This window comes from Triturus cristatus, chromosome 2_2 (genome assembly GCF_964204655.1).
Source record: "Triturus cristatus chromosome 2_2, aTriCri1.1, whole genome shotgun sequence".
NCBI lineage: Eukaryota > Metazoa > Chordata > Amphibia > Caudata > Salamandridae > Triturus > Triturus cristatus.
The window spans coordinates 560892242-560915826 of record NC_140582.1 but is presented as its reverse complement, the minus strand read 5'-3'; the positions used below and the strand labels follow the sequence as shown (position 1 = coordinate 560915826).

Here is a 23585-nt window from a genome sequence, read left to right as displayed (position 1 = left end):
GTGTTTTCAATAGAAGAGTGTTTTTGTTTTAGTAAATACCTCTGGCATCATTTGAAGAAACAGCAGATGCAGATGTCATAAAAGTTGACATCCTCCTTCAGCCATATTTCTTCAAAAAACTTCAGATGCGGTTGCCAACCATATCTCAAAAAAGGGCAAAGATATCTCTACATTTTAATATTACGGAATGGATTTCCAACAAATAATAAAAGCATGCAATCTGAGGGACGTCCTACTGAAATAAGCAAGATTAGTGTAAACCTGTTTCAGGGAATTTTGTTGTAGCTGAGAGCACATTTTCCTATGGAAAATTGAATAGGAAATGAATATTTTTTGAGAGGCTTAACTATTTTAAAGTCCTGCACTAATCTGTACAAGCAGAACCTTAGCCACTTTTACTGCTCATGTGCAAAATTTAGAGCAAATTCAAATGCCAATAAAGTTATTAGCATTTCAAAAATGCTTTGTGTTTGGAAGTGTTGCTGAACCATAACTACAGAGTCACTATCACGGACTCTGTAGTGTGTGTGTTTGCATTTGTGTGCGTGTGTATGTGAGTAATATATACATAGATATTGCACATACATAAACATTAGATACCTATTTCTCACATATATTTAATATTTTATTACATTGGAATTCAGACTGACCTTGATGGGTTCTCCATGAGGAGACATCACTTCATCCGATAGTTCCATCATCTTCAGAGCCATCAGGGCTACCTGAACAGCATGAGTCTCGCTTTCTTTATGTAACCCTCCGGCCACACAATAAGCATCTCCAATGGTCTCCACCTAAATGATTTAAAAGTCTCCATTCAGATGGGGTGTATGAGATTTAGCAAACATGATGATCTGAACTTGTGTGGGCGCTGGAAATGTATTACAGGTGACATTCAACAACTGCACGTTTCCTAACTGCAGATTAATTATAATGACAATATAAAGACATGCATGCGCACTCACTGTTGTCTTTGAAATTACCAATGTTCTGAGTATTTTGTTGGTATCACTTTAGGGTTAAACCTTACAGAACTGTATTCAGGTGATACTGAAATGAGTAGCTAGACCATGTGTGCACCTTGTCAAAACATTAAATCGTCTCAGTGTCTGCAGCTACTGTACTACCTCTGCTTCAGATTAGTCCAAAGCGGATATTGATTAAGTTGGCAGACTCTATCTCCAACCATAATCCCGTATTCGGAGGAAAATTTGGTCCTTTATTAATAAAAAAAGTTGCACTCTGCATCAGAAAGGAATAACTTTCATATTGAAATTTGTATAAAATATATATACAGACATTATTGGCCTCATTTATGAGGCCCTACCAAGACTATTGCACCACCAGAACGTCACTTTTTTGATGTTCCGGTGGCGCAATGTGCAACTGGCATATTTCTAAGTCCACATAAAGCCATGTTACATGGCTTTTCATGGTTGCGAACGACCTTTACAACGTGGCCGTTACACCGCGATACATTAACATTGCGGTCATTACAACGCAAGTCATTACAACGGCTTGCGCTGGATGGCGATCTACACTAAGGAATAGTATGATTTACTATTCCAACACACTGGAGTTGGAATAGTAAATCATAAGTCCAGCGCCTCTAGTGCACGTCATTGTAATGACTTGCGCTGCGTGAAAGGGGTGTTTCATGGGTGTTGCTGGCGGGCGTTCTAAGCAACATCCATAGCTTTTTGACACTACCCCAGAATTATGAGAAATTGTAAGTCTGAGGCAGCACCAAAAAACGTACCCCTCGGGCAGGCATAAGGGAGGCACACAGAGGAGAAATATCGTTATTTCTCCTTTTTTTTCCTCTTTCTATGTGTGTTGAGGGTTTCTCTTTCTGCGCAGAAATAATCCTCCACGCAACCCAGGCACCCAGCACCATGGCGCACGACAGCCCATTGTGCACCAGTGCAGGGGAAAAGGACAGGAATGTACCGTATCTTATAGATACTGCGCATTCCTGCTCTTTTCTCTTGCCGCATGGCAGCACAGCAGTAAGGCCTGTTGCACTGTCATACAGCAAAAAAAAACATAAATGAGGCCCTATATGTCTATGGCAATATCATTGGAGCTTTCATCTTAGATATCATCGCTAAGCAGGATGTCCAGGCACAATTAGGTATGATAGAAGGCAGTCAGTCTACTGGGGCGTCGGGGCTCAGTGGCCGTGCAGTCGTGTCATTTAAATCAGCTCCTTTGTACTATGTTATGTGGCTTTCTCTCATGTATTTTCATATGTGCTACCCTCCAAATTGGGTTGTAGTCCTTCTTCGCACTGCTGCGGTGACTGCAATAGGACTACTCTTTTTATTTTTAGTCTCTGATAATAGTACTCTTCAATAAGTATTTATTCATGAAAGCGTTGTTGATGAAACATACACAGTATCTTAAGAATAGGTGTGTATTCATGGAAACCATCCTCATCATTTACATATGGTTTTCCTCCGACACTAAAATATAGTCTGACAGAAATATTGTGCCCTAAATATTGTTTCTTTGGGTGTAGATTTACTTTTATTAACTCCAAATTAAATTGACATGATATTTCTGTTGGAGGATGCTTCGATCATGATGTTCTGGTACCACCCTTTTCCCTTCTCAAAAAGTGCACTTTGTAATTATTAGCTCATTGCCTTACTTGATACCGAGGTTGATTTATTCGTTATGACTTTAGGGGGAACTGGTAGGATAGGCAGATACATTCACATTGGTAGCGTGTCATCAGAAAGGATTTTGACTGGGTTGTGATACAATGGAAAACATCTTGTATTTTCCTTCATCAGCAATCTAGGTCACAATGACCCCATTCAGTGTATGTCTTATTGACTTCAACCCTACAGAGAAGTTGGATAAGTGGGACATGCCACCAACCTGGCTGAATAAAGACAAACCTTTAAATAATAGCCATATCATATTGAGGCAGACAAATATGATTTCTGAAAGTATTTTGAGCAAAATGTGGTTTTAAACAGGGGTTGCCTTAGCAGCATTGTTTTTTAGTGTTTACATAGACAAATACGGGTAATGATCTGGCAGAGTATACGATTATCTTAGATCAGATTAAAGTGTGTCTTTTAGACACACATTTGCTTGACATAAATATCAACATTTAAAGGATGGCAAATGATTCCAAGACAACCAGGTAACTGCATGTGTTTCCTGTTACAGGTGGTGGGCTTTTGGTCAAACAGCAGGACATTTTTTCTTCGCCATGAAGTACACATTATAAATAAATTCACAAACATGTTTTTTTACCTTTCTATAGTGAGGGTCCATAAAGCCAAATTTCTACCATCATTATTTTATGTATGAGCAGACTCCCCCACTAAAAATGGCTTCATCTAGCATCTGTCAGGTGCAGTCACTATTATAGGCTCACATTTATTTAGAATCCAACATATGAGCAAAACTTTAGACCGTGATACTCAGTTTAGAAATCTATGCTTTATAATTGTGTCTGCTCCTCCAAACTCCATGACAATACAGGATCCCTGAAACAACTTGTCTGGGGTGAGGTGATGTTGGTAGAGCAGACGACTTCCAATTCATGATCAACCTATTGAAGCTGCTGCACGACCTGTGGTTGGAGGGTGGTTGTCTGAGCTGAATACCCCATTTGCAATGAAAGTGTGGCCGAGGACAACAGTGGTGGAGAGGTCATATGAGCTAGAATTCTTTAAGTCTTCTGCCAAATGCAATTCTTTGCATTTGATGAGAACTTATACTATGGAGAATTTCCAAATACACCTGTAAATAGCTGTTGCAACCAAAGGTAGGTCCAATCATATACGTTTTAGGTTTCTGAAACTGGGTTAGTATAATTTAAGAAGAACCATAATCAGTTGTTACTGATTAGTGCAGCAAATTGTCTTTGTAGTTACAAAACAGAATCAACGGTACCTATCCGATGTTTTGGCCATACATGATCTACGAACAGAGGCTCTGGTTAAGGCTTGCTTTCTAATAATGAAGATATTCATCACACAGGGAAGCAAAACTCCTGTATATGTGTCGGAATTGTGATTGGTCCGAGGGCTGTTATATTGTTGGATGCGGTCGCAAAATTTTGGAAAATAAAAAAGATGAGAATTTGGGTGGGGGCAAAATCTGCACAGCTGGAACTCAACGCTAATTTCTAGACTACTCAAAACAACATGTGTAAGACTTGGCATCTTTGGTGTGGTTTCCCCTGACTTTTTGCCTATATCTCCTGTATATTTGATGCTCTGATCGATTTTGTTTTTGCTGGCTTTGATGCTTTGGGCACTTTGCCATTGCTGATCAGCCAAAGTGCAAGTGCTCCCTGTGTAAATTGTTATTACAATTGTTTTTCCCTGATTGGCATATTTGATTTGCGAGTAAGTCCCTAGTAAAGTGCACTAAGTGTACCACGGCCTGTAAATTAAATGCTACTAGTGGGCCTGCAGTCTGATTGTGCCACTCACATGAGTAGCCCTGAAAATGTATATCGGACTTGCCACTGCAGTGTCTGTGCACAGTTTTAAACTGCCATGTTGACCTGGCAAGTGCACCTACTTGTCAAGTGCTAACCTTCCCTTTTCATGCATGTAAGAAAGCCCTCAGGTAGGCCCAAGGTACACCCATGGGCAGGATGCAGTATATGGGACAGGTAGGACATGTACTGGTGTGTGTGACGTGTCCTGATAGTGAAATTCGGCCAATTTCGTTTTTCACCATTGAAAGGCTATATGACCCATAGGATAGCATTGGAGATACTTTGTTACACCTTACAAGTTTAACTTCTCATTGGGAACAGATGAAAGAATAAAGTTTAGGCTCTCTGAACTTAATAAAAAATTTGTTTTAGTAAAGATGGTTTTTAAATTGTGTATTGGAAAATGACACTTTTAGAAAGTAGGCATTTTCTTGTTTAACTATTCTGTGACCCTCTGCCTGTTTGTGGATTGACTGTCTGGTTTTGGAGTGACAGGGGCTGGGATTTGCATTCATCGTAGACAGCCACGGGGGGGGGGGTGAGGTGTGCCTACCCCTTCCTGGATGACTCAGAGCTGGGCTGAATAGACCTTGGCTCCATTAAGAGTAGTGGGATGAGTTTTCCTTGCACCTGAATAGGGCCTGTCTCCCTTGCACAATGCTGTCTTCACCCCTGTGGTCGTACTGCACAGAATTGTTTTGGACTGGGGTCAGAGACGCTTGCACAGAAAAGAACAAAGAGAAAATGGGGTATAGGCATAACCCCAGAACTTTAGATCACTCCTGGACTAAAGAGGAACCTTTGCCAAGGAGCAAAGCTTGAGAGCTGTGACAAGGAGTACTGCCTCTTTGCTGTGTGCTGTGTGGAGTTTGCCTGCGGTTGCTGCGTCTGCCAAGGAAAGGATAGACTGGAACTTTGCTGAGAAACCTGCATGAAAAAGAATCTCCAAGGGCTTCTGTGTGCTGGCCTTCTGTTCTGGAGTCTCAGGGTCACTAAGACTTCACCCCCAGCTCCCCTGAATTCTATTGCTGAGAGTTCTGGCCAGCCAGGAGGTGCCTATTCCAGTTTTTGGCCTCTAGAGGCTGTTCCTTGCTGTTGGTAAATGGAACCAACTTGAAAGAAACAAGAAAGTAAATCCCCAACGCCGTCAGCAATGCCCCCTTGACACTGCAACCTGCACCGATGCCACCACTCGTGAAGTGCAGGATGCACAGCCGGCCTGCCCTTTGACACCTACCGACGCCTTCAGTTATCGTCATTCCCGACACCAGCGCTTCGTCACTGCCAGCGCCTGCATCCAGTTATCGTGGCGTGACTATAGCATGTTACATCGCATGCTATTACATTGCGGTCCTTTACAAAGCGGTTGTTACAACAACTGTGTTGTTAGAACGCTATACCTTTACAACACAAGTAATTAGATCGACTTGCTGTAGGGGGCGAGCTGGATTTAGGAATAGTATAATTTACTATTCCAACTCCAGCCTGCGCAACAGTAGGGAAGGTGTTGGAATAGTAAATTATACTAATCCTTAGGTTCGAGTGCCCCCTACAGCAAGTCGATCTGATGCCTTGCGATGTACAGGCATCACGTTCTAACAACACGGTCGTTGTAAACGCTGTTTCCTCGCAGCACTAATAACCGCTGAGGGTGACTCCACAAACCCGTCTGACTTGAACCAACGCCTCACCCACGACGCAACCGACTTCCTCTGCCCTGGATTCAACACATCTCCTGCTCCCGGACACAACGCCTTGCCTCCGCCGTGGCAACCAGGGAGCCGACCTCAGCACTGACGCCTCATCTCCATGACTCTGTGCATCATCATAGACTTCGTTATCCAGAGGAACTGTTTGTTTGGATGTCCATGTGATTCCATGCCCAGCGCTGTACACTTCACGGTCGGCGCTGTACTTTGGATTTATTGCTGTCACAACGTCATAATAGCCCCAGGTGGGCCTATTTGTTTTCTACCAGCTTTATTTTGGAAGTAACTGTTTCTAAGTGCTTTTTTACTGCCAGTATGTTGCGTTTTTGTCAATTTGGTGTTGTTAAGTTTATATAAACATACTTTTTTATTATAAACTGGTGTGGTGTTCATTTGTGGTGTTATCACTGTATTACTGTGTGTTTTGAGTACAAATACTATACAGATTGCCTTCAGGATAAGCCTGTCTGCTTGTGCCAAGCTACCAAGGGGGTGAGGGGAGTTATTTAGAGAGTGTATCCCCCTTACCCTGACTAGAAGCAAGGGTCCCTACTTGGACAAAGGTGCATATCTCTGACAATTAGAGACCTGCAGTTCTAATAACATGACTCTTTTTTTTCTTTTGCTTTTTGTCCTGAAAGTTGGGTGCCTTTAAGTTTTAGTTCAACTCGACTCTGTTGCACAATGGTCTCATTGAACTCTAATAGTTACTGATTGTGAATTAATTAAAATTGTAATTTATGGGCCCCACCAAGATTATAGCCATGGTGAAGGGGGAAATGTTGTTGAATTGTATTTTTCTTTTATATATAATGACTTTAAGAAATCAAGCATGTTAAGAATGAATCTCTGCTTCATCCTTTTCCTTTTTCTTCGCTAGCCCATTTTCTCCATCCTCCTCGCTCTTTTAATTATCCTACTATTTCACATTTTATTTCTACCTTCCATCCAATACAGCGCAAATCCCATTCTCCTCTACAATTGTTTCTCGACTCACCTCTTTGGCACAATAAGTCTAATAAACTATCAAATCGTACTATTTTTTGGAAAACGTGGGCGGCCAAGGGAATTTTCTTGGTTAAACATCTCATGCATTGTACCTCTTTTTTCTCCTCTCAGGAACTTTAGTCTAAGTTCGGCCTACCTCTATCTTCAATCCGCAGATATGATTCATTAAGATCGCTTTGGCCTCTCAGATTTCCTCACTCTCCAGTTCTTCCCCCTCTAATTCCAACCCTACTTTTGAACCTTTGTCTCTCACTCTTCCCCTCCGAACATCTCACATTTACAAATACCTTCATTTCTCCTCCCCTGACCATCCCAAAAGTAAATTAGAACTTCCATGGGAATCCGATTTGCAACATACTCTCTCTATTCACACTCGGAATTCCATATGGACACGCATTCATCACACTTCCTGTACCACTAGCACAACTCAGACCCTCTATTATTTTTTACAACAGATTATTTTTTACCCCACTATCTCTTTCCAAATTTCGTCTGGAACTCTCCCCAAACTGCTGGTCCTGTACAACTACCTCTGGCTCATTTATTCATTCATTTTTTCTTTGCCCCCTTATTAATTTGTTTTGGACAAAGGTTTGCAAATCTATCTCCTCTATTTGCTCTATTACTTTCCCATTTGATGTTTACTCCATCTTTTTGGGTAGCAACTCTATGCGTTGGTTTGGTTCTCGCAGGGTGGGCATTTTTGTGGATTTGTTAATCGCAATTGCTTTTCAGGTAATTACGTCTAACTGGAAAGATGCTACCAAGGTCTCTTTCTCTGCATGGTGGAATCTTCTTTGCTATCATCACAGAATGGACATAGCTTCTGTTACTACTTCTCAGCAACTTTTTCGGAAAGTGACCTTCCGGTCCCCCCTCACCAAGTATCTCTCTGCCCCTGCCTCTGCACTGTGCAAGAATGACAATTCCTTCGTCTACCAACCACCATGAGTGCCTTTTTGCTTTCCTTATACAATTTGTATACTTTATTGTACAAATTCTACTTTATATGCACCCATTGTATTGAATGTATTGTAATAGCCATCCATATATTTATCTGACAGGATGTTGTTTCCTTTTTTTTTTTTCTCCCTCTTTCATTTTTTCCTCTTTCTTTTTTCCTTTCTTTCCTTTTCTCCCCTCTTTTCCTATCATTATTTTTCTTTTTCTATTCTCTTATCTAAAATACCATAAATGGGTGCAACTTTTCATTATGCTTCCATTTTCTGGTTTTGTTTCTTGACCTGGATTGTTCTTATTCATTTTTATCCCTCTATGATCTTTCTCCTGCCCGTTTGCTGTCACTTTTCATTATAACGGTTGCAGAACTGTTGTACTTTTGCTCTAGATTGTCTTAAAAAAGCTTCTTAAACACAAAGAATGAATACATTCAAGCATATTAGTTTGTAGTGAGGAAATGGGGTTAACTGCAGACATTGCTAAATTAGCATAAGTAGTATATGCTTGGCTGCCATTCTGTCGCTTTTGCACACGACACTACATGGCTCAGTTTTCGTGAAATACTTTGCTGACGCTGCTTCACATGAGAACTGTCTCCCTTTCTCATATCCAGCGGGTACCACGCTCTCTGTCTGTACAGCCTGTTCAAGGTCGAATAACAATGTATGCTGTTGATTCACTTTGGTCAGTCCCACGCACATAGACATAACATGAAGCACAGCGGCCCAACTGAAACTCGGGTGGTTTTAATATGGCATTACATGCATTCGAAGACACTTAGAGAAAACCTTTCCAACATAAAAGAGCTGTGCTGATCCTGAGATGTAATTCAGTGCATCTGATCTCGTAGGTATGGGGTCTCGCTGACAAAGCACAGAGGTCTTCTATAATTATTCTAAACTAGCTCATGAGCACTGGGAGGGTGGTAAAAGGAGCTATAGTCCTTTCATTAGAATATGATTTCCTCTTTTGTGCTTTATGGAATTGTAACAATGCTAATTATATTGTTTTTATGCATTATGCTGCTCGTATTGGGTAGCGTACTGCACCTTTGAGCACGTTAGTTAAATATAAACATTTTAAACTATACAGTGTCTCTGATTACTCACGTTGTGGACAAGTATGAGTATGAACAAAAGAGTTTTCTTGTGTCCCACTATTCCTGAGAGTTTACTAAGTCGCATGTTCTAGGTTGTCTAATAATTGGTAGCTTCGCTGTAGTACGAAGAATGAATGAGACACTAATTCTAGTCGGATTGGGGTTCTGGGCACTGAGGTGGCTTTTTTGGTACACAACAATATACCGAGGTCCTGGTTTCCTGCGCATAGTTCTGTGCATGAGCAGAATCCCTGCAACATAGCGCCCTTAACGTTTTGTCTGCTACTTATTTACGAGACGCTTTAGTAGTGCTTCTACTTGTCCACAATACCCTCACTCCTGTTTTCCGGTAAACAATGGTGACGGCATAACCTACATGTATTGATACTTTAAAGGTCTTTTCAAGCTTGAAATTAAAAAAAGTTTTTCTCATTCATGTGAATTACGAACCTGTTGCGATGCAACGCTTTGGAGTTGTTTTGCTTTTCTTAGTCCTTATGGCTGAAGTCTATATTGCGGCACATATTTAATGGCGCCCTCCCTCACACCATGACTCCGGTCCAGTTAGGCCTTTTGTCGATTCCAGGGGCCACTTGGCCAGTTTTGGCCGGGTATACACCACATCCACGTTATCTAGCAGCCTCTGTAGACAAATTTCATGTCTTGCACACCTACTTGATTGAGGTGCATAGGGCTTTAGTACAATACGTTTCCCGCAACCTCCAGATGGGAGCACCAGGAGTTGCAGCACAACCAGCTGGCCCGGCCGGGATGTCTATTAGTCCCGTCATGGTTAATTCGGTTATGGGCAAGTGACCACAGAATAAGGATGATTTACCTTACTGGCTTGCTGAGAAATTTGACCTCTCCTGTGGAGAAACACAGGATCTTAACCATAAGTTTGCAGAAAGACTTAATACCAGATGTAACAGATTGTGAGACTTGGGGTAAAGTGTTTGCAGTGTTGTATGCGAAGTGTTTTGGCACACCTTCTGTGACTGTGCTGCCCTCCGTGATTAAGCGTGTTCAGGATGAGCACGGCCCGGAGGCGGCAGTGGAGTTGGGGATGAGGCTTGTGGGGGTGTTTGACGTAGTTGCTGATCTCATACTTGTGAAAATCAAGGGGGATGCGGTTAACTTTCAAGTGTCTAATGCTTTGCGTCTTGTCCCAGAGGAAGAGAAACCCCGAGTGTTACCAAAAATTATTGCAGATGCCTGTAAGATCTTTGGACACAATAGTTTGGGTTTTAAGCCTTTTGCTAAAATACCAGCACAACAGCAAACTCAAACAGTGCAGTCTAACAAAGGCGACCGTCCTATTTTTTCTAAAAAGAATTGGAAAAATAAAAAACAGGGGAAGCAACAACAAAAACAAGGGTCATGTGCAGTGTCACCGGCACCTGAACCCTCTGAGCGCACTTAGGATTTGTGCGACCGCGCAAGAATTAGGTCTCCTGACAGGTTTCAGTTCCCTGACCAGCGTTCTCCTCATTCTTCACAGGAAATATCGGGCTCACAAGCCGGTGGAGGTGATTGCCAGGATCGCGGCAGAGGTCGAGGTGCCCCGCAACGACATGAGCAACCTTGTCAGACTGACGGTAAAGGAAAGCAGGACGATTTTCCTCGTCAAAGCCCTCTGTTTCAGAAAAAGAAAGTTGCTGCTTTAACAGTGAGATATGCCACGGACGGTGAGAACCCGCCTTCGGAATCTAACTTGGGCAGTAACGCTGCTAGACAGCGCAGCGGAGGTTACCATAGTGTGGCAAGCACTGCGTCCATTTCTGGAGGCGACAGCAACTGACATCAGTAGGAACTGCTGACACCCGAGTGGCTCCCCCTGATAGATTATATGAAATTGTATTTCTAATTGAAGGTGATATACAATGTGTTATTAAAGGTATTTTGGGGGAAAATCTGACTTCTCCATATGACATCTTGTAGCTAAGGCAGACTGGCCCCCACCTTTTGTTTTAGCCGCTCCAATCAATCAATCAATCACTTGTAAAGCACACTACATACCCGGGAGGGTCTCAAGGTGCTGGGGAGGGGGGGTGCTACTGATTGAACAGCCAGGTCTTGAGCATCCTCCTGAAGGTCAGCAGGTCTTGGGTCCGTCATAGGCTCAGTGGGAGGGTGTTTCATGTCTTGGCGGCGAGGTGGGAGAAGGATCTCCTGCCGGTGGTTGTTCTTCGGATGCGCGGGACAGTGGCTAGTGAGAGGTTGGCAGAGCGTAACTGGCGGTTGGGGATGTAGAAGGAGAGCCGTCTGTTGAGGTAGGCTTGGCCGGTCTTGTGGAGGGCCTTGTGTGCGTGGATGAGGAGCTTGAAGGATATCCTCTTGCTGACAGGGAGCCAGTGCAGGTCCCTCAGGTGGGGGTTGATGTGGCTGTGGCGTGGTATGTCGAGGATCAGTCATGCCGAGGGGTTTTGGGTGCATTGTAGTCATTTGATGAGCTTGATCGGGGCTCCCGCGTAGAGAGCGTTTCCGTAGTCGAGTCTGCTGCTGACGAGGGCCTGGGTGACTGTCTTTCTGTGATCTGTAGATCTTGCGGAGCATGCGGAGGGTGTTGAAGCAGGAGGAGGAGACGGCATTGACCTGCTTGGTCATTGAGAGCGTTGAGTCGAGGATGATTCCCAGGTTGCGTGCGTGGTCGGTGGGTGTCGGGGCTGCTCCCAGTGCCGTCGGCCACCAGGAGTCATCCCAGGGTGAAGGGTTGGTGCCGAGGATGAGGACCTCCATCTTGTCCGAGTTCAGCTTCAGACGGCTGGTCTTCATCCAGTCAGCGACGGCCTTCATTCCTTCGTGGAGGTTGGCTTTGGCGGTGATGGGGTCCTTGGTGAGGGAGAGGATCAGTTGAGTGTCGTCGGCGTAAGAGATTATGTTGAGGTTGTTCTGTCGGGCGACGTGTGCGAGCGGGGCCGTGTAAATGTTGAACTTTCAGTTCTATATTTTCAGTATATTTTAAAGGGCTGCACTTCCTTTTGATTATGTAAATAGTGCCTGCCCATGCTTCTATAACATGCATGACATGGAGAATATCATGTTGTCTGTACAGCGCACTGGCAATATAGCAGCAGCTCTGAAACAGAAAGAGAACATACTTCAAAGAAGAGAGAGATTAGGCAAAGAGATAAATCAAAAGCAATTATTTTGTTTCTGAATTTGCAAAGATGTGCCATCAGTCTTCGGTACGGATAGAAACTTAAATCCGCTGCAGTGGACCAAACTGTATTAGCCTCTACAGCTGGCGTAAATACTGGCAGCTATCTACCAGATTGCCCGAGATAAGACTCCGGCACCAACAGGCTGCCGATTGAGTATTATGCCACTCTCTTTGCTTAGACCACCTGCTAATATATTTAATGAGGCCAAAGCACAGGGACTTTGTGAGGCCTTGATTTTAGTCCTAAGCCAGGCAGGGACCCGCTCGACCTTCGCTCCTACTGTCTCCTCTCATTGCTAAACCTGGACTGCAAGATATTGGGTAGAGTGCTGGTGAACCACTTGATCCCTATCATCCACTCACTTGGCCATGCCAATCAATCTGGATTTGTACCAGGACACAGCATGTTTCTTAACGAACGCCGGTTGATGCGCCTGATGCATGGCACCCCAGGTGACGACTTTGCTCATGTGGTGGTGTCATTAGTTTTCGAGAAGGCGTTTGACACCCTGAGCTGGGTCATCCTCCTTCTAACTCTTACTACGTTCGGGTATAGTTTGGGGATCTTGGGTTGGGTTCACACCCTGTACACTGACACGTCAGCGAGACTGAAGACTGGTCAATGGATCTGTGACAGCTTCAAAGAGGCACCAGAGAGGTCTACCCATTATCCCCCTTCCTTTTTGTCCTGGCCATGGAACTACTGGCTTGTCTTCTGTGCCAACGGGCGTTAGACTGGGGCATCTTGGAGCAGGGCATATACCACATCATCTCGCTATTTGTGGACGATGCTCTGGTCTACCTACGGGACATCCCCATAGTCATCAATTAGATGACTTTGGGAATATACCAGACCTACCAGGGCATTGGGCCAAGCCCTGTTTGTTTCCCCTATCGCCAAGACCTGCTCTGCATCGGGTTGACCCCACAGGGACCCGTATTCAATGATGCTACCACACCTTCAAATAACTGAAGGTTCAGATTTACTACACAGAGGAGGACCTTAAAGAGGGAAACTTCGACAAGGCAGTTATCTTCATCCACCAGTCACTGTCATTCTGGTGGTCATTGCCTTCAGCTTCTTCCGTGAACCTAATGGTTTACTCCTCCAGCTGATTTGGGGCGCGGGTTGATGCCAAGTCACGTTGATTACGCTCCAGCGCCTACTGATAGAGGGCAGGCTCAGGCACCTAACTTAGAGCTCTACTATGCAGCGGTGCAACTGCAATGGCCGATGGCCTGGTTGAGCACTCCTACCTGCCTTGAGTTACCACTCATTCGCAAGTGTTGGGTGGTGTGGGCATCTACATATGGTTGTCCGATGCTACCATCCTCCCCCAGTATGAGACGAGACAGATGATGTGGCCTGTGCCTGTTGGTACAGGTTTATGAACCCTAGAGTCCCCCACCTCGCATACTCGCTTGCGATTGCCATCTGGAAATTGCTGTAATTGTTGCCTGTAGCGCAGTGTGCTGACATGCCCCCTGAAGGGACACAGGGGTGGAGCAACTAGTGGAATTTTAAAATGGAGGAACCGTCATGTCTTTCTAGGATGTCATGGACACTTACAGACCAAGCATTGGTCAGTTTTTAACCTCCATGTGCAGTGCGAAACATGGAACCCCGGGGATGGAGAGCCTCCTACGCAATGTGCTCAATACACTTCTGTCCACCCATGGCACACGATGCGCCATTACTACGCTTTACACATCAATTAATAGTGCTCATCCGGACCACACGGTTAAAGTGCGTGCCAGGCGGGATGGAGTACTGCAGCAGGCTCTAGCGGATGCAACTTGGACCCAGGCTCTTCAGCTGGTGAAGGCAATATCCCATAACCCACTGCTCCATTTCACACAGTTCAATTATGTACACCACACTCACCTCTCCCCCAACGTATCAAGCGCATGTTCCTGATACTATTCCTCGAATGCCCTCACTGTAAACTACAGGACACTGGGTTCCACCACATGATATGGGACTATCCAGCACTGCACCCATTTCGGCAGGCCGTGACTGCTGAGATGGCAGATCCTGATCTTACGCCCACACCTGAATCCTGCCTGCTGGTTCTACGCCAAACGAAAGGGGAAAAACATCTTTAGCAATTCATCGATCCGGCCTTAGTATTGTTTCAACGTCAGGTGACCATGGCATTGAAGGCGCCCTCCCCTTCAGAACCCCAGAGCTGACTTACTGTATTATTGACATAAAGCCGGGCAAAAGCCCACACTTTAAAGTAGCTTCACATGAGGGGGGATTCCCACACTGGTGGGAAATGCTGGGAGAACTTCTAGCCTAAAGTAGGAGCCAAAAATGATGCCCTTTCACGTGCCTACATGATCTAGGCTTAGACTTGTGGCCACATGATTACAGATATGATGATAACCCCCAGGCTAGCTCAAAAGTCCCACAAGGATCTCTAGGGTTAAAGTCAGTCCAGAACGCACCCTGCCCTGGACCCACATTAGGACCTGACCTCTGTCACTTTGCGTCATGTTGTGAACTGTTTTCATGTGTTTGCTGTTGATATGTTCTCGTTGGGCATCCCAGTGCCGGTGGCAATGTCAATTCGCTGAAGAATCTTGAATGTGATATATGATAATGCTTTTTTATACTGTGAACCACACTAGCAGCTGTTGTTGTACACTTTGTAAAAATGTAGTAACCAGATTTAAAAACAAAATGGGATAGATAGAAACTTTTGATAAGAGAATGGTTCGAGAAGAGGTGAGCAAAGAGTAACTGTTTGTGGTTTTTATAGATAGGTCATTATATTCCATATCACCTGGGGTAGGTAAAGCATAAGAACAAGGAACTTGAAAGGGGCAAGGAAATGAGTGAAATATATTTGAAGGATGATTGTGTGAGTGATGTTGTTGCAAGTGATTTGGTTAGGAGTAGCCCAAACCCTCTACCCTTAAGGGCTGAGAGATGTGTATGGATGAATATGGCATCCTGTGTATGGAGGGCTACTAGTGTTGCTGGTATAAATTGACTTTCTGATGACATGTTATTTTTATGAAAAACAATATTTATACATTTCTAGCAAAACATGATTAAGGATAGAGGTACCGATTAGAAAACACGCATTGGCATACACAAAAGGGATTATAATGTTTATTTTAAAAAAGTATTCTTGCATGCACATGCCACAAAAATAAAAACGTACATTTAGTCATTATTTGTGAAAGAGATCAAAATAAGTACAGCCCAACCAACAATGTTACAATGCCACACAATCAATTCACAAAAGCACCTTCAAAAAGGAGAGGGGAAATAAACCACCATCTAATTGGGGCCCAGAATTGCAAGCATATGAAAAGAGAACATCTAAAGATAAAAAACAAGCATTTGCAATGCAATGGTCTCGGCATTGTTAAAGTTAGAGCTGTTGGCATTGCTCATGACATTCTTGTATGTTTTTGTTTTTAAAACATTTAAAGAAACGGCATTGTTATTTACAATGTCAATAGCTTAATCACTCTCCAATGCGAGACCTATTGCATTTGCACCCACACACAGAGCCACACACACAGAGCCACCCACACATACAGAGCCACACACACAGAGCCACCTACACATACAGAGCCACCCACATAGAGCAACCTACACACAGTTACCCCCACCACTCACATAGAGCAACCTACACACAGAGTTACCCCCACACAGAGCCACCCACACAGAGCCTCCCACACACACAGAGCCTCCCACATACACAGAGCCTCCCACACACACACACAGAACCTCCCACACACACACACACAGAGCCTCCCAAACACACACACACTGAGACTCCCACACACACACACAGAGCCTCCCACACACACACACACACAGAGCCTCCCACACACACAGAGCCTCTCACACACACACGCAGAGCCTCCCACACACACACACACACAGAGCCTCCCAAACACACACACAGAGCCTCCCACACACACACACAGAGCCTCCTACACACACACAGAGCCAAGAATACAAAGTTACAAGCATTTATGTGCAGAAAGTCACTTCACGATAATACTCAATTTATTAGCCCGTAACAAAGAAAAGCTCAGGCTACCACTAATGAGCTTATTGGGAGGAAAACAAAACCTGAACGAAGCTGACGTTTGCTTAACGCATCAAAGACCGCAACTGCGGAGCATGTGACAGTGAAACACTTTATCTTCTTGTCGGCTGCTGATGCGCGCACCTCAATACTCTGTTGCTCTCACCGCTAGCTAGTAAGCGGGCCGCGTTATGGCAGCAGCATGTCCCTGGCCAAGTCAGTTACTGTCCCACTTAATGCAGACAATGACCTAGGCCGTTGTCGTACTAAACAGCAGTGCAAGGGTGAAAGGTAGGACCGCTGGAATAATGCTATTCTGTTGCCACTCCGTTTACCGCTGTGGTGGAATTACCACACAACCCATGTGCGGCATAACATGCGTATTCACAACAAAATACTAACCGAAATGGATCAAGTGTCTAAAACACGTAAACGTACTTGGGCAGCCGAAGGCCATTCTCATAGGTGGAGCTTTTTTCCAGCAGCTTACTGCTGTCTCTGGATGTTAAACTCCACCCCCCCTCTCGTGTGTGGAAAATAAATACTAGGAGGCGAGAAATTGATCTCGGCCCTACCAATGCACCTAAAGATACTGGAATAGTATAATGCTGGACAGGTTCCACGCCGCAACGATATTTCATTGACAAGGCTACGTCTAGCCACCGAGAATCACCGACACCCAATCTGGAGGATAAGGAGGTAGTTGGAAAACGCGACCAGGAAACAGTTTTAGGCTGGGCGGGCTTTTACTGGCCAACAGTGTCATTTTGCACGAATACTCCTTGAAGTTGATTTTCGGTAAGAACACACACGGGCAATAAATACAAGTAGAACAGCACCATGGTTTTACGGCGCGCATTCGGATATTTAAGATTAAACGAATGTACTTAAATCTTAATGGGGGCGGGGGGGGGTCCGTGGTCAATAGTAAGTTGCTTTGCGCAATGCTCCTCTTGCACCGGGGTCAGGTCACCCTTTGTAGGTGGTTCACTTATTTCTACCACAAGGAAATAGATACTGCCTTCAAAGCAAGTTGATAGCACCTGTTCGAAACCGGGGCATCAAACTACGGCACATTTGCTCTATAAGAGTCCTTGGGAAGCCATCGAGAGGTTCGAAGTAACATACGCCGCCATTACACGACTTGCTTAATCCGCCATTACAGCGACCCCGCCCGCCTGCCGCCATTACACGAACAGCACAGAGCCGCCATTACGCTGAGACGTGACTAAGAGGGAGACTGAAATGGCAGAAAGTCCCTTAACGGCGGCTCGTGCCGCCCGTTTGAGAGAGATAACACGAGTCTATACCATCTTTGCGCTCACCTGCTCGGCTGTCCCACCTGCTCGACTGAAAATCGCAGTGGTATGGCGTAGGCACGCTGGTCTCAAGACTTGACACTACTGTTATACGCAATTTTATAATGCTTCACAATTGAAGCGTAGTCATTGTGCGGATTTCAAAGCCATGCAACGTTGCAATGCATATTGTTGAGTGACTGCGTTTCTAGACACCTTTAGTCTCGGTAGCTTAAAAACAGCCGCTAACGACTCGGGTAAGATGCGCACAAAATTTATCGTGGTCGGCCACTTACAGCACTCGAAAACCAACGTTATATATTTTCAACATGTGCACAACAATCTGCATAATACCGCAAAACTAACTCTCCCTGTCAGACATTTCTATTATTAACGTAACTGTTTTCTGAAACTAACACTGTCCTATGGCGACATTGTAATGTTAAACAAGTCTTATGTGCTGCTGAGGCGAGCGAGCCCAGCTGCCAGTCACTGAGGGAATCGCCCTGAACACCACCGCCTTTCTCCGAGGTCAAGCAGAAATGCCTCGGAGAAACGCAGCGGCATTTTCAGATTCGGGGACGTGTTTTTCTTTCTCTCCTCTTGCCATTGGCTGGAATGTTTACATTCCAGAGAAGAGAAAGAAAGTAAAAAACACGCCCCCGAATCCGAAAAAGACGGGGCTTGTTTGGAGAGACAAAGCTCTTCTCCAATGGCTGACAAGCATTTAAGAGGCCAGCCAATGGAGAAGAGGGGAGAAGTGGGGCGGGTTCAAGCCCCTATTCTGAAAACATTAAGGGCCATATGTAGGAAGCCCAATACCGGTCGGTAACGGCCGATTTTCGGTAAAAATCCCGTTACCGACCGGTATTCAGGCTTTTGGTATGTAGGGGGCACATTTCAGGATTCGGTAATTTACTGAATCGGTAAAATTACCGAATCGGTAATTTTACCGATTCTGTACATACCGAATCCTGAAATGAGATGTAGGGGGAGTGTGTGGGTGTTGTGTGGATTCGTTATTTACCACCAACTAAAAGTTGGTGGTAAATGACGAATAGCTTTGAAAAAGCATTTTTTTGCACTTAGAAGTGTGCAATGTGGCAGACATACATGCCCTCAGGGCATGTATGTGTGCCACATGTGCACACATGCAGGAATCAGGGGTGCAACAGGGTGTCACTGTGACACCCTGCCACCCTTGATTGTGCTCCCCCCATTACCGAATCGGTATTTACCGATTCGGTAATGGTAACTGGCTTCCCATTGATTCCTATGGGCCTCCTGGCCCATAGGAATCAATGGGAAGCCAGTTACCATTACCGAATCGGTAAATACCGATTCTAAAATACCGACCCATTCCGAATCGGTAAATATTACCGATGGATTACCTACATAGCATTTACCACTTCATAAATACCGAATCGGTAAAATTCGGTATTTATGAAGTGGTAAATGTTAGGCCACCTACATATGGCCCTAAATCACGCGAGTGTGGCTGCGCAAGCGCAGCCTTGGCTAGCCGAAACCTAAAAATGAGTGCAATTGGCATTTTGAACAAGCTTATTTACTTAAGCAAAAATACCTCTTTTTAGGTGAATGTAAATAATGTGCACAGGATTTGTGAAATGAAGGGAGCCAAAGGACAGCAAGCATTGGCAAAGCCAACAGGTCTGGCGTTGTCCGCCAGCCTTTTGGCAATTCTTTTTTTGTTTTGTCGTGGCTTCTGCAAAACCTTATTGTCTGGTAAGCTACTGGACGTGAGTTAATCTAAAAAAAAACAAAAACATTGCCTTTGGGCAAACATATTTTTCTTGTCTCAAAAACACACATTTTCATGATACTCCCCGGCACTAAAGAGCATTACTTAGTGTGTGAATGTGCTCCCGGTCAAAAAGGTATCATGCTGTAACTCATATTGAAGTTATCTGAAAAGAAAGGGTGAGAAAAAAAGGGAAAAAAAAGCAAGAAAGGATGAAAGAAGGAAGAAAGGGAAGGTTAGGGAAGGGAAGGGAGGGAGGGAGGAAAGCAAGAAAAAGGGAATGAAAGCCAGAAAGAAGGCAAGAGAGAAAGAGAGCAAGAAAGAAGGAATTAAAGAAAAAGGAAGCAAAAAAAAGGAAATCACAAAGGAAAGAAGGAAGGAAAGAATAAAAGGAAAAAGGAAAGTAAGAAAGAAGTAATAAAAGAAACAATGAAGGAAAAAAAAAAGCAAGAAAGAAGGATTGCAAGAATGAAAGAAAAAAGTCATGGGATGAAAGAAAGAAAGAAAGTAAAAAAGGAAAGAAAAAAGAAGGAAAGATGAATAAAAGAAAGTAAGCAAGAACAAAGAAAACAAGGAAACAAAGAAAGAAGGAAAGAAAGTAAAGAAAAAAGTGTTACAAGTGCTGCAAATTAAACAGGATGAAGGCTGGCTTTTTTCTGTGCAAAGTTTATTACAGAGCCATTGGTGAAACTGATTCCAGAATAAATGAGTTCTGAAGAATTTTCTGCTTATGAATTCACATGTATAATAATGAAGCTTTCAATAACTTAATACAGGACAGTTTCAAACTGACACAATGCTGTGAAATACCAGCTGTCAGATAAAGAGTGTGCCAAAAGAAATTCACAACAGCATTGGCAGGAGACAGGTACTGATCATGGGTGGAATGTGGCCGGAGCTCACATCTGATATGAAACTCCCTGCTGTCACGTCAGACACTAATCACAAAGACAACATCAAACTAATAAATTAAAAACAAAAACATTAGCATAGAAGGGAACTAGCTTGTGTGAGGATGTGCTCCGTGAGAAGGAGCAAAATACAGTCACTCAAAGTGAAGTTATCCAGTGTCTGAAGTGGGCTGACCTTCAGCCCCATGCTGTATGCTGTAGTGGGCGGAAACAAAATGTGAATTACACACCAACAGACCAATAGATGAGAAATACTGGCTGAAAGCTCCTTTAAATAAATATAATGTCCATATAGCTTTAAAAAAATCAACAGGTCTTGGCTAATGCCAGACCTAAAAAAAGGCTGATACATATGCCTGTGATATATGCTGCAATGGGTAGAAGGGAAAATATATATGAAAGTTTAACAAACCAATATATGATTTAAATTATGTATAAATCTTTCATAAAAACAATAGTCTGGCGCGACAGCTGTCTCAAAGGCAAAACCGAAAAAGGGGGACTGAAAAAGGAGTTTCACCGTTTTCATTCATAATTAACTCACTCCTTTAACTATACAGATTTCTTTCCATTTTCCCTCCAAGGCTTAAGTGAAATACAATATTTATGGCAGCCAGCTAGCTTAGTGTTTAAATAGCTTGCAGTTATCACCAGGTCACAACTTCTAATACTTGTATGGGCAACTCAAACTTTTACCAATCAATTGGTTGTTAGCTAGAATCCTTATAGAAATAGTTCAGCTCAAACTTTTACCATTATATTGGTTGTTAGCTAGAATCCTTATAGAAATGGCTTAAGTGCAGTAAAAAACCCTCTGTAAAATCAAGTTACTATTTGTCCCATAAAATCTTATTTTTCAGACTTCTTATTCTGTGACAGAACCAGCACACATTTCCAATACTGTAGCAACAGTGGCGCGGTGGGCATGGAGATGTAATTATCGGAATGATAAACATTACATCTCGACCAGCACGTAATACGTGTTTGCTTCCAAAATCAATGAGGCGAGAAGTACAACATCTGAGGAATTTCAGGTCAATATGGAACCAATTAATCACACTTATGCTTATCTGGTCTCGAATGTCAGTGTAACCAAACACACTCGCATTACAAACGACAGCCATGCTAATAAGGAATAAAATATGCAACAAATATAAGCACAATGTCTCCATTTTACTGGTAGTAATATTGCATTTGTCTATTTTTTTTATTTTCTAGGATGAATAATTAATCCTTGGGGAAATTGTTTAAGTTTACTTGATTGGTACGTCCCTTGAAAGTGTATTTCAACATCGCAATCACCAAAAGGTTCTTAGCAATCTACAGTGCTTGTCCAGTGACTCATTCATAATTAAGTAATTCTCCATGACCTAGTGGGCCTGATAAATAGAGGAATTCACTGCACCCAATAAATTCCAATACTCCTGGGTAACATTAATTTCTGGCTTTTGTACATGCCTCCTATTATACATTTTCACTTTACAATTAGTCAAAACCTGATCAATCAATAATTAAAGAACCAAAGACCTTTTCTGCTAATACTTTCGCCAGATCTGCCCTGGCAAAATGTGTCGGGGAAATAATTCTAACAAATTTAGAATTTCCAATCCCTGTGGCGGCCTCAGTTTATAAAGGGATTCGTATTTAGCCTCCAGTTTATAATCTCGGACCTTAAACTGACCACTATTATATTTTAGGCATGTATCCTCCAAATGTAGTTCTACATGACATAGTCATAGATTTTCGTCTAGTTTGTAGAACTATGATTTGAAAAGAATAGAGGAAACTAAAAGACACCTGACAAGTATTTCCACTGGGAGAACATAAATAGAGCCCACATACTGGGCTCTGCCCATTTCCCCTTGATCTTTGAGACATTGTAGGTCAAGATATTATTTACATTTGTGTTGTGTGTCTCGTGTGTGTGTGTGTGTTCGTGTAAACACATTTGTTTGGGATATGCCATGAGGGATGAAGGTATGATGTGTCTATGATGGTGGGTAGTCTAGTGGTAGGTGTAAGATAATCTTTTTTTTTAAAATTCATAAACAATCTACAGATCTAAATTTTTCTAAGTATATGCAGCTGTTAGGTATACATTTTTATTTTGTGATTTGTTTGGTTATCTGCAATGTATAACGTTGTATGACCATTTTGTTTTCTTGTATTTTGACGGGTGACACTGTGGTAGCAGTGGTAATGCCTGCCTCCTTTGTCTTCTATTTGACATCTTCACATTGCCTGTGAGAGGCCATGTGCAGTGTGTGAGTTACTTCCAGGCTTTTTTTGGAAAGGATCTGAACCTGTTTGGGCTGTCGTACAACTGGAGAAGGTTTCGGTGTAACCTTTGTAAATTGCAACCGACATAGCACCTTATAGGTGTGTTTTTGAATTAGAAAAACTTCCCTATGTCCCTCCTTCATTCTCCCATTCCTCCTTTCATTTTATAATACATAGTCCCCATTTCAAGCCCCTTCCCCACATTAACACCTATAATGTAGCACTATATGTTCTGCACATTCTCAGCAGCCGAGCGCAGCACACAAGAGAGGCCCATACATATGTTAATTGCATTTATGAGTATGGAATTTTACTGCTACACAAACTCATTATGTCATTTATGAATTGTCCCCACTGTGTGTAAGATGCCATTTTTTCCAAATCATGGCAGATTGTACAGGATAGACAGGCTACAGTTAAACGCTATATAATATTTACCAAAGCCAATCATATTTATTTAATTTCTTAGCATATATTAGAGTAGAGCCTAACTTAGATGGCAATGAAAGCTGTGCATTTATCCATCAAAATATAGTGAATTAAATGGAATAATAAAAGAGGAGTAACCAAGTGTCTTAGGTGCTTTAATAGTTACAGGGTTAATAAGACCCAGGCAGGTGGCCCGCCAGCTCATCAGATCAGAGGAGGCCATGTCCTCTGCAACCCTGGCATAGAAAGATTTGGGGATCTGTGATAAAGCTGATGAAGGTATAGCAGTCCTCTTTTTTCTAAGAAGCTGGAATGCTCAAACAAATCTGATTGGTGTTTTTGTTTCAGATGGACTTACATCTGAGTTGACGGAGAGGCATAAGGATTCAACAAATGAAGTAGGGCTGATGCAAAGCCGATATGTGTACATCACTCTAGTC

The 23585-nt window shown here is 43.2% G+C and overlaps 1 protein-coding gene across 2 annotated transcripts in view; it reads right to left on the bottom strand.

Annotated features, from left to right (window-relative positions):
• GUCY1A1 (guanylate cyclase 1 soluble subunit alpha 1) overlaps window positions 1-23585 on the bottom strand; it is a 436773-nt gene that overhangs the window by 88459 nt on the left and 324729 nt on the right. For both annotated transcript variants that reach the window (XM_085641712.1, XM_085641711.1), the window contains exon 7: window positions 651-794. In XM_085641712.1, coding sequence (XP_085497838.1) covers window positions 651-794 — 144 coding nt within the window. The remainder of the gene's footprint in view (window positions 1-650; window positions 795-23585) is intronic.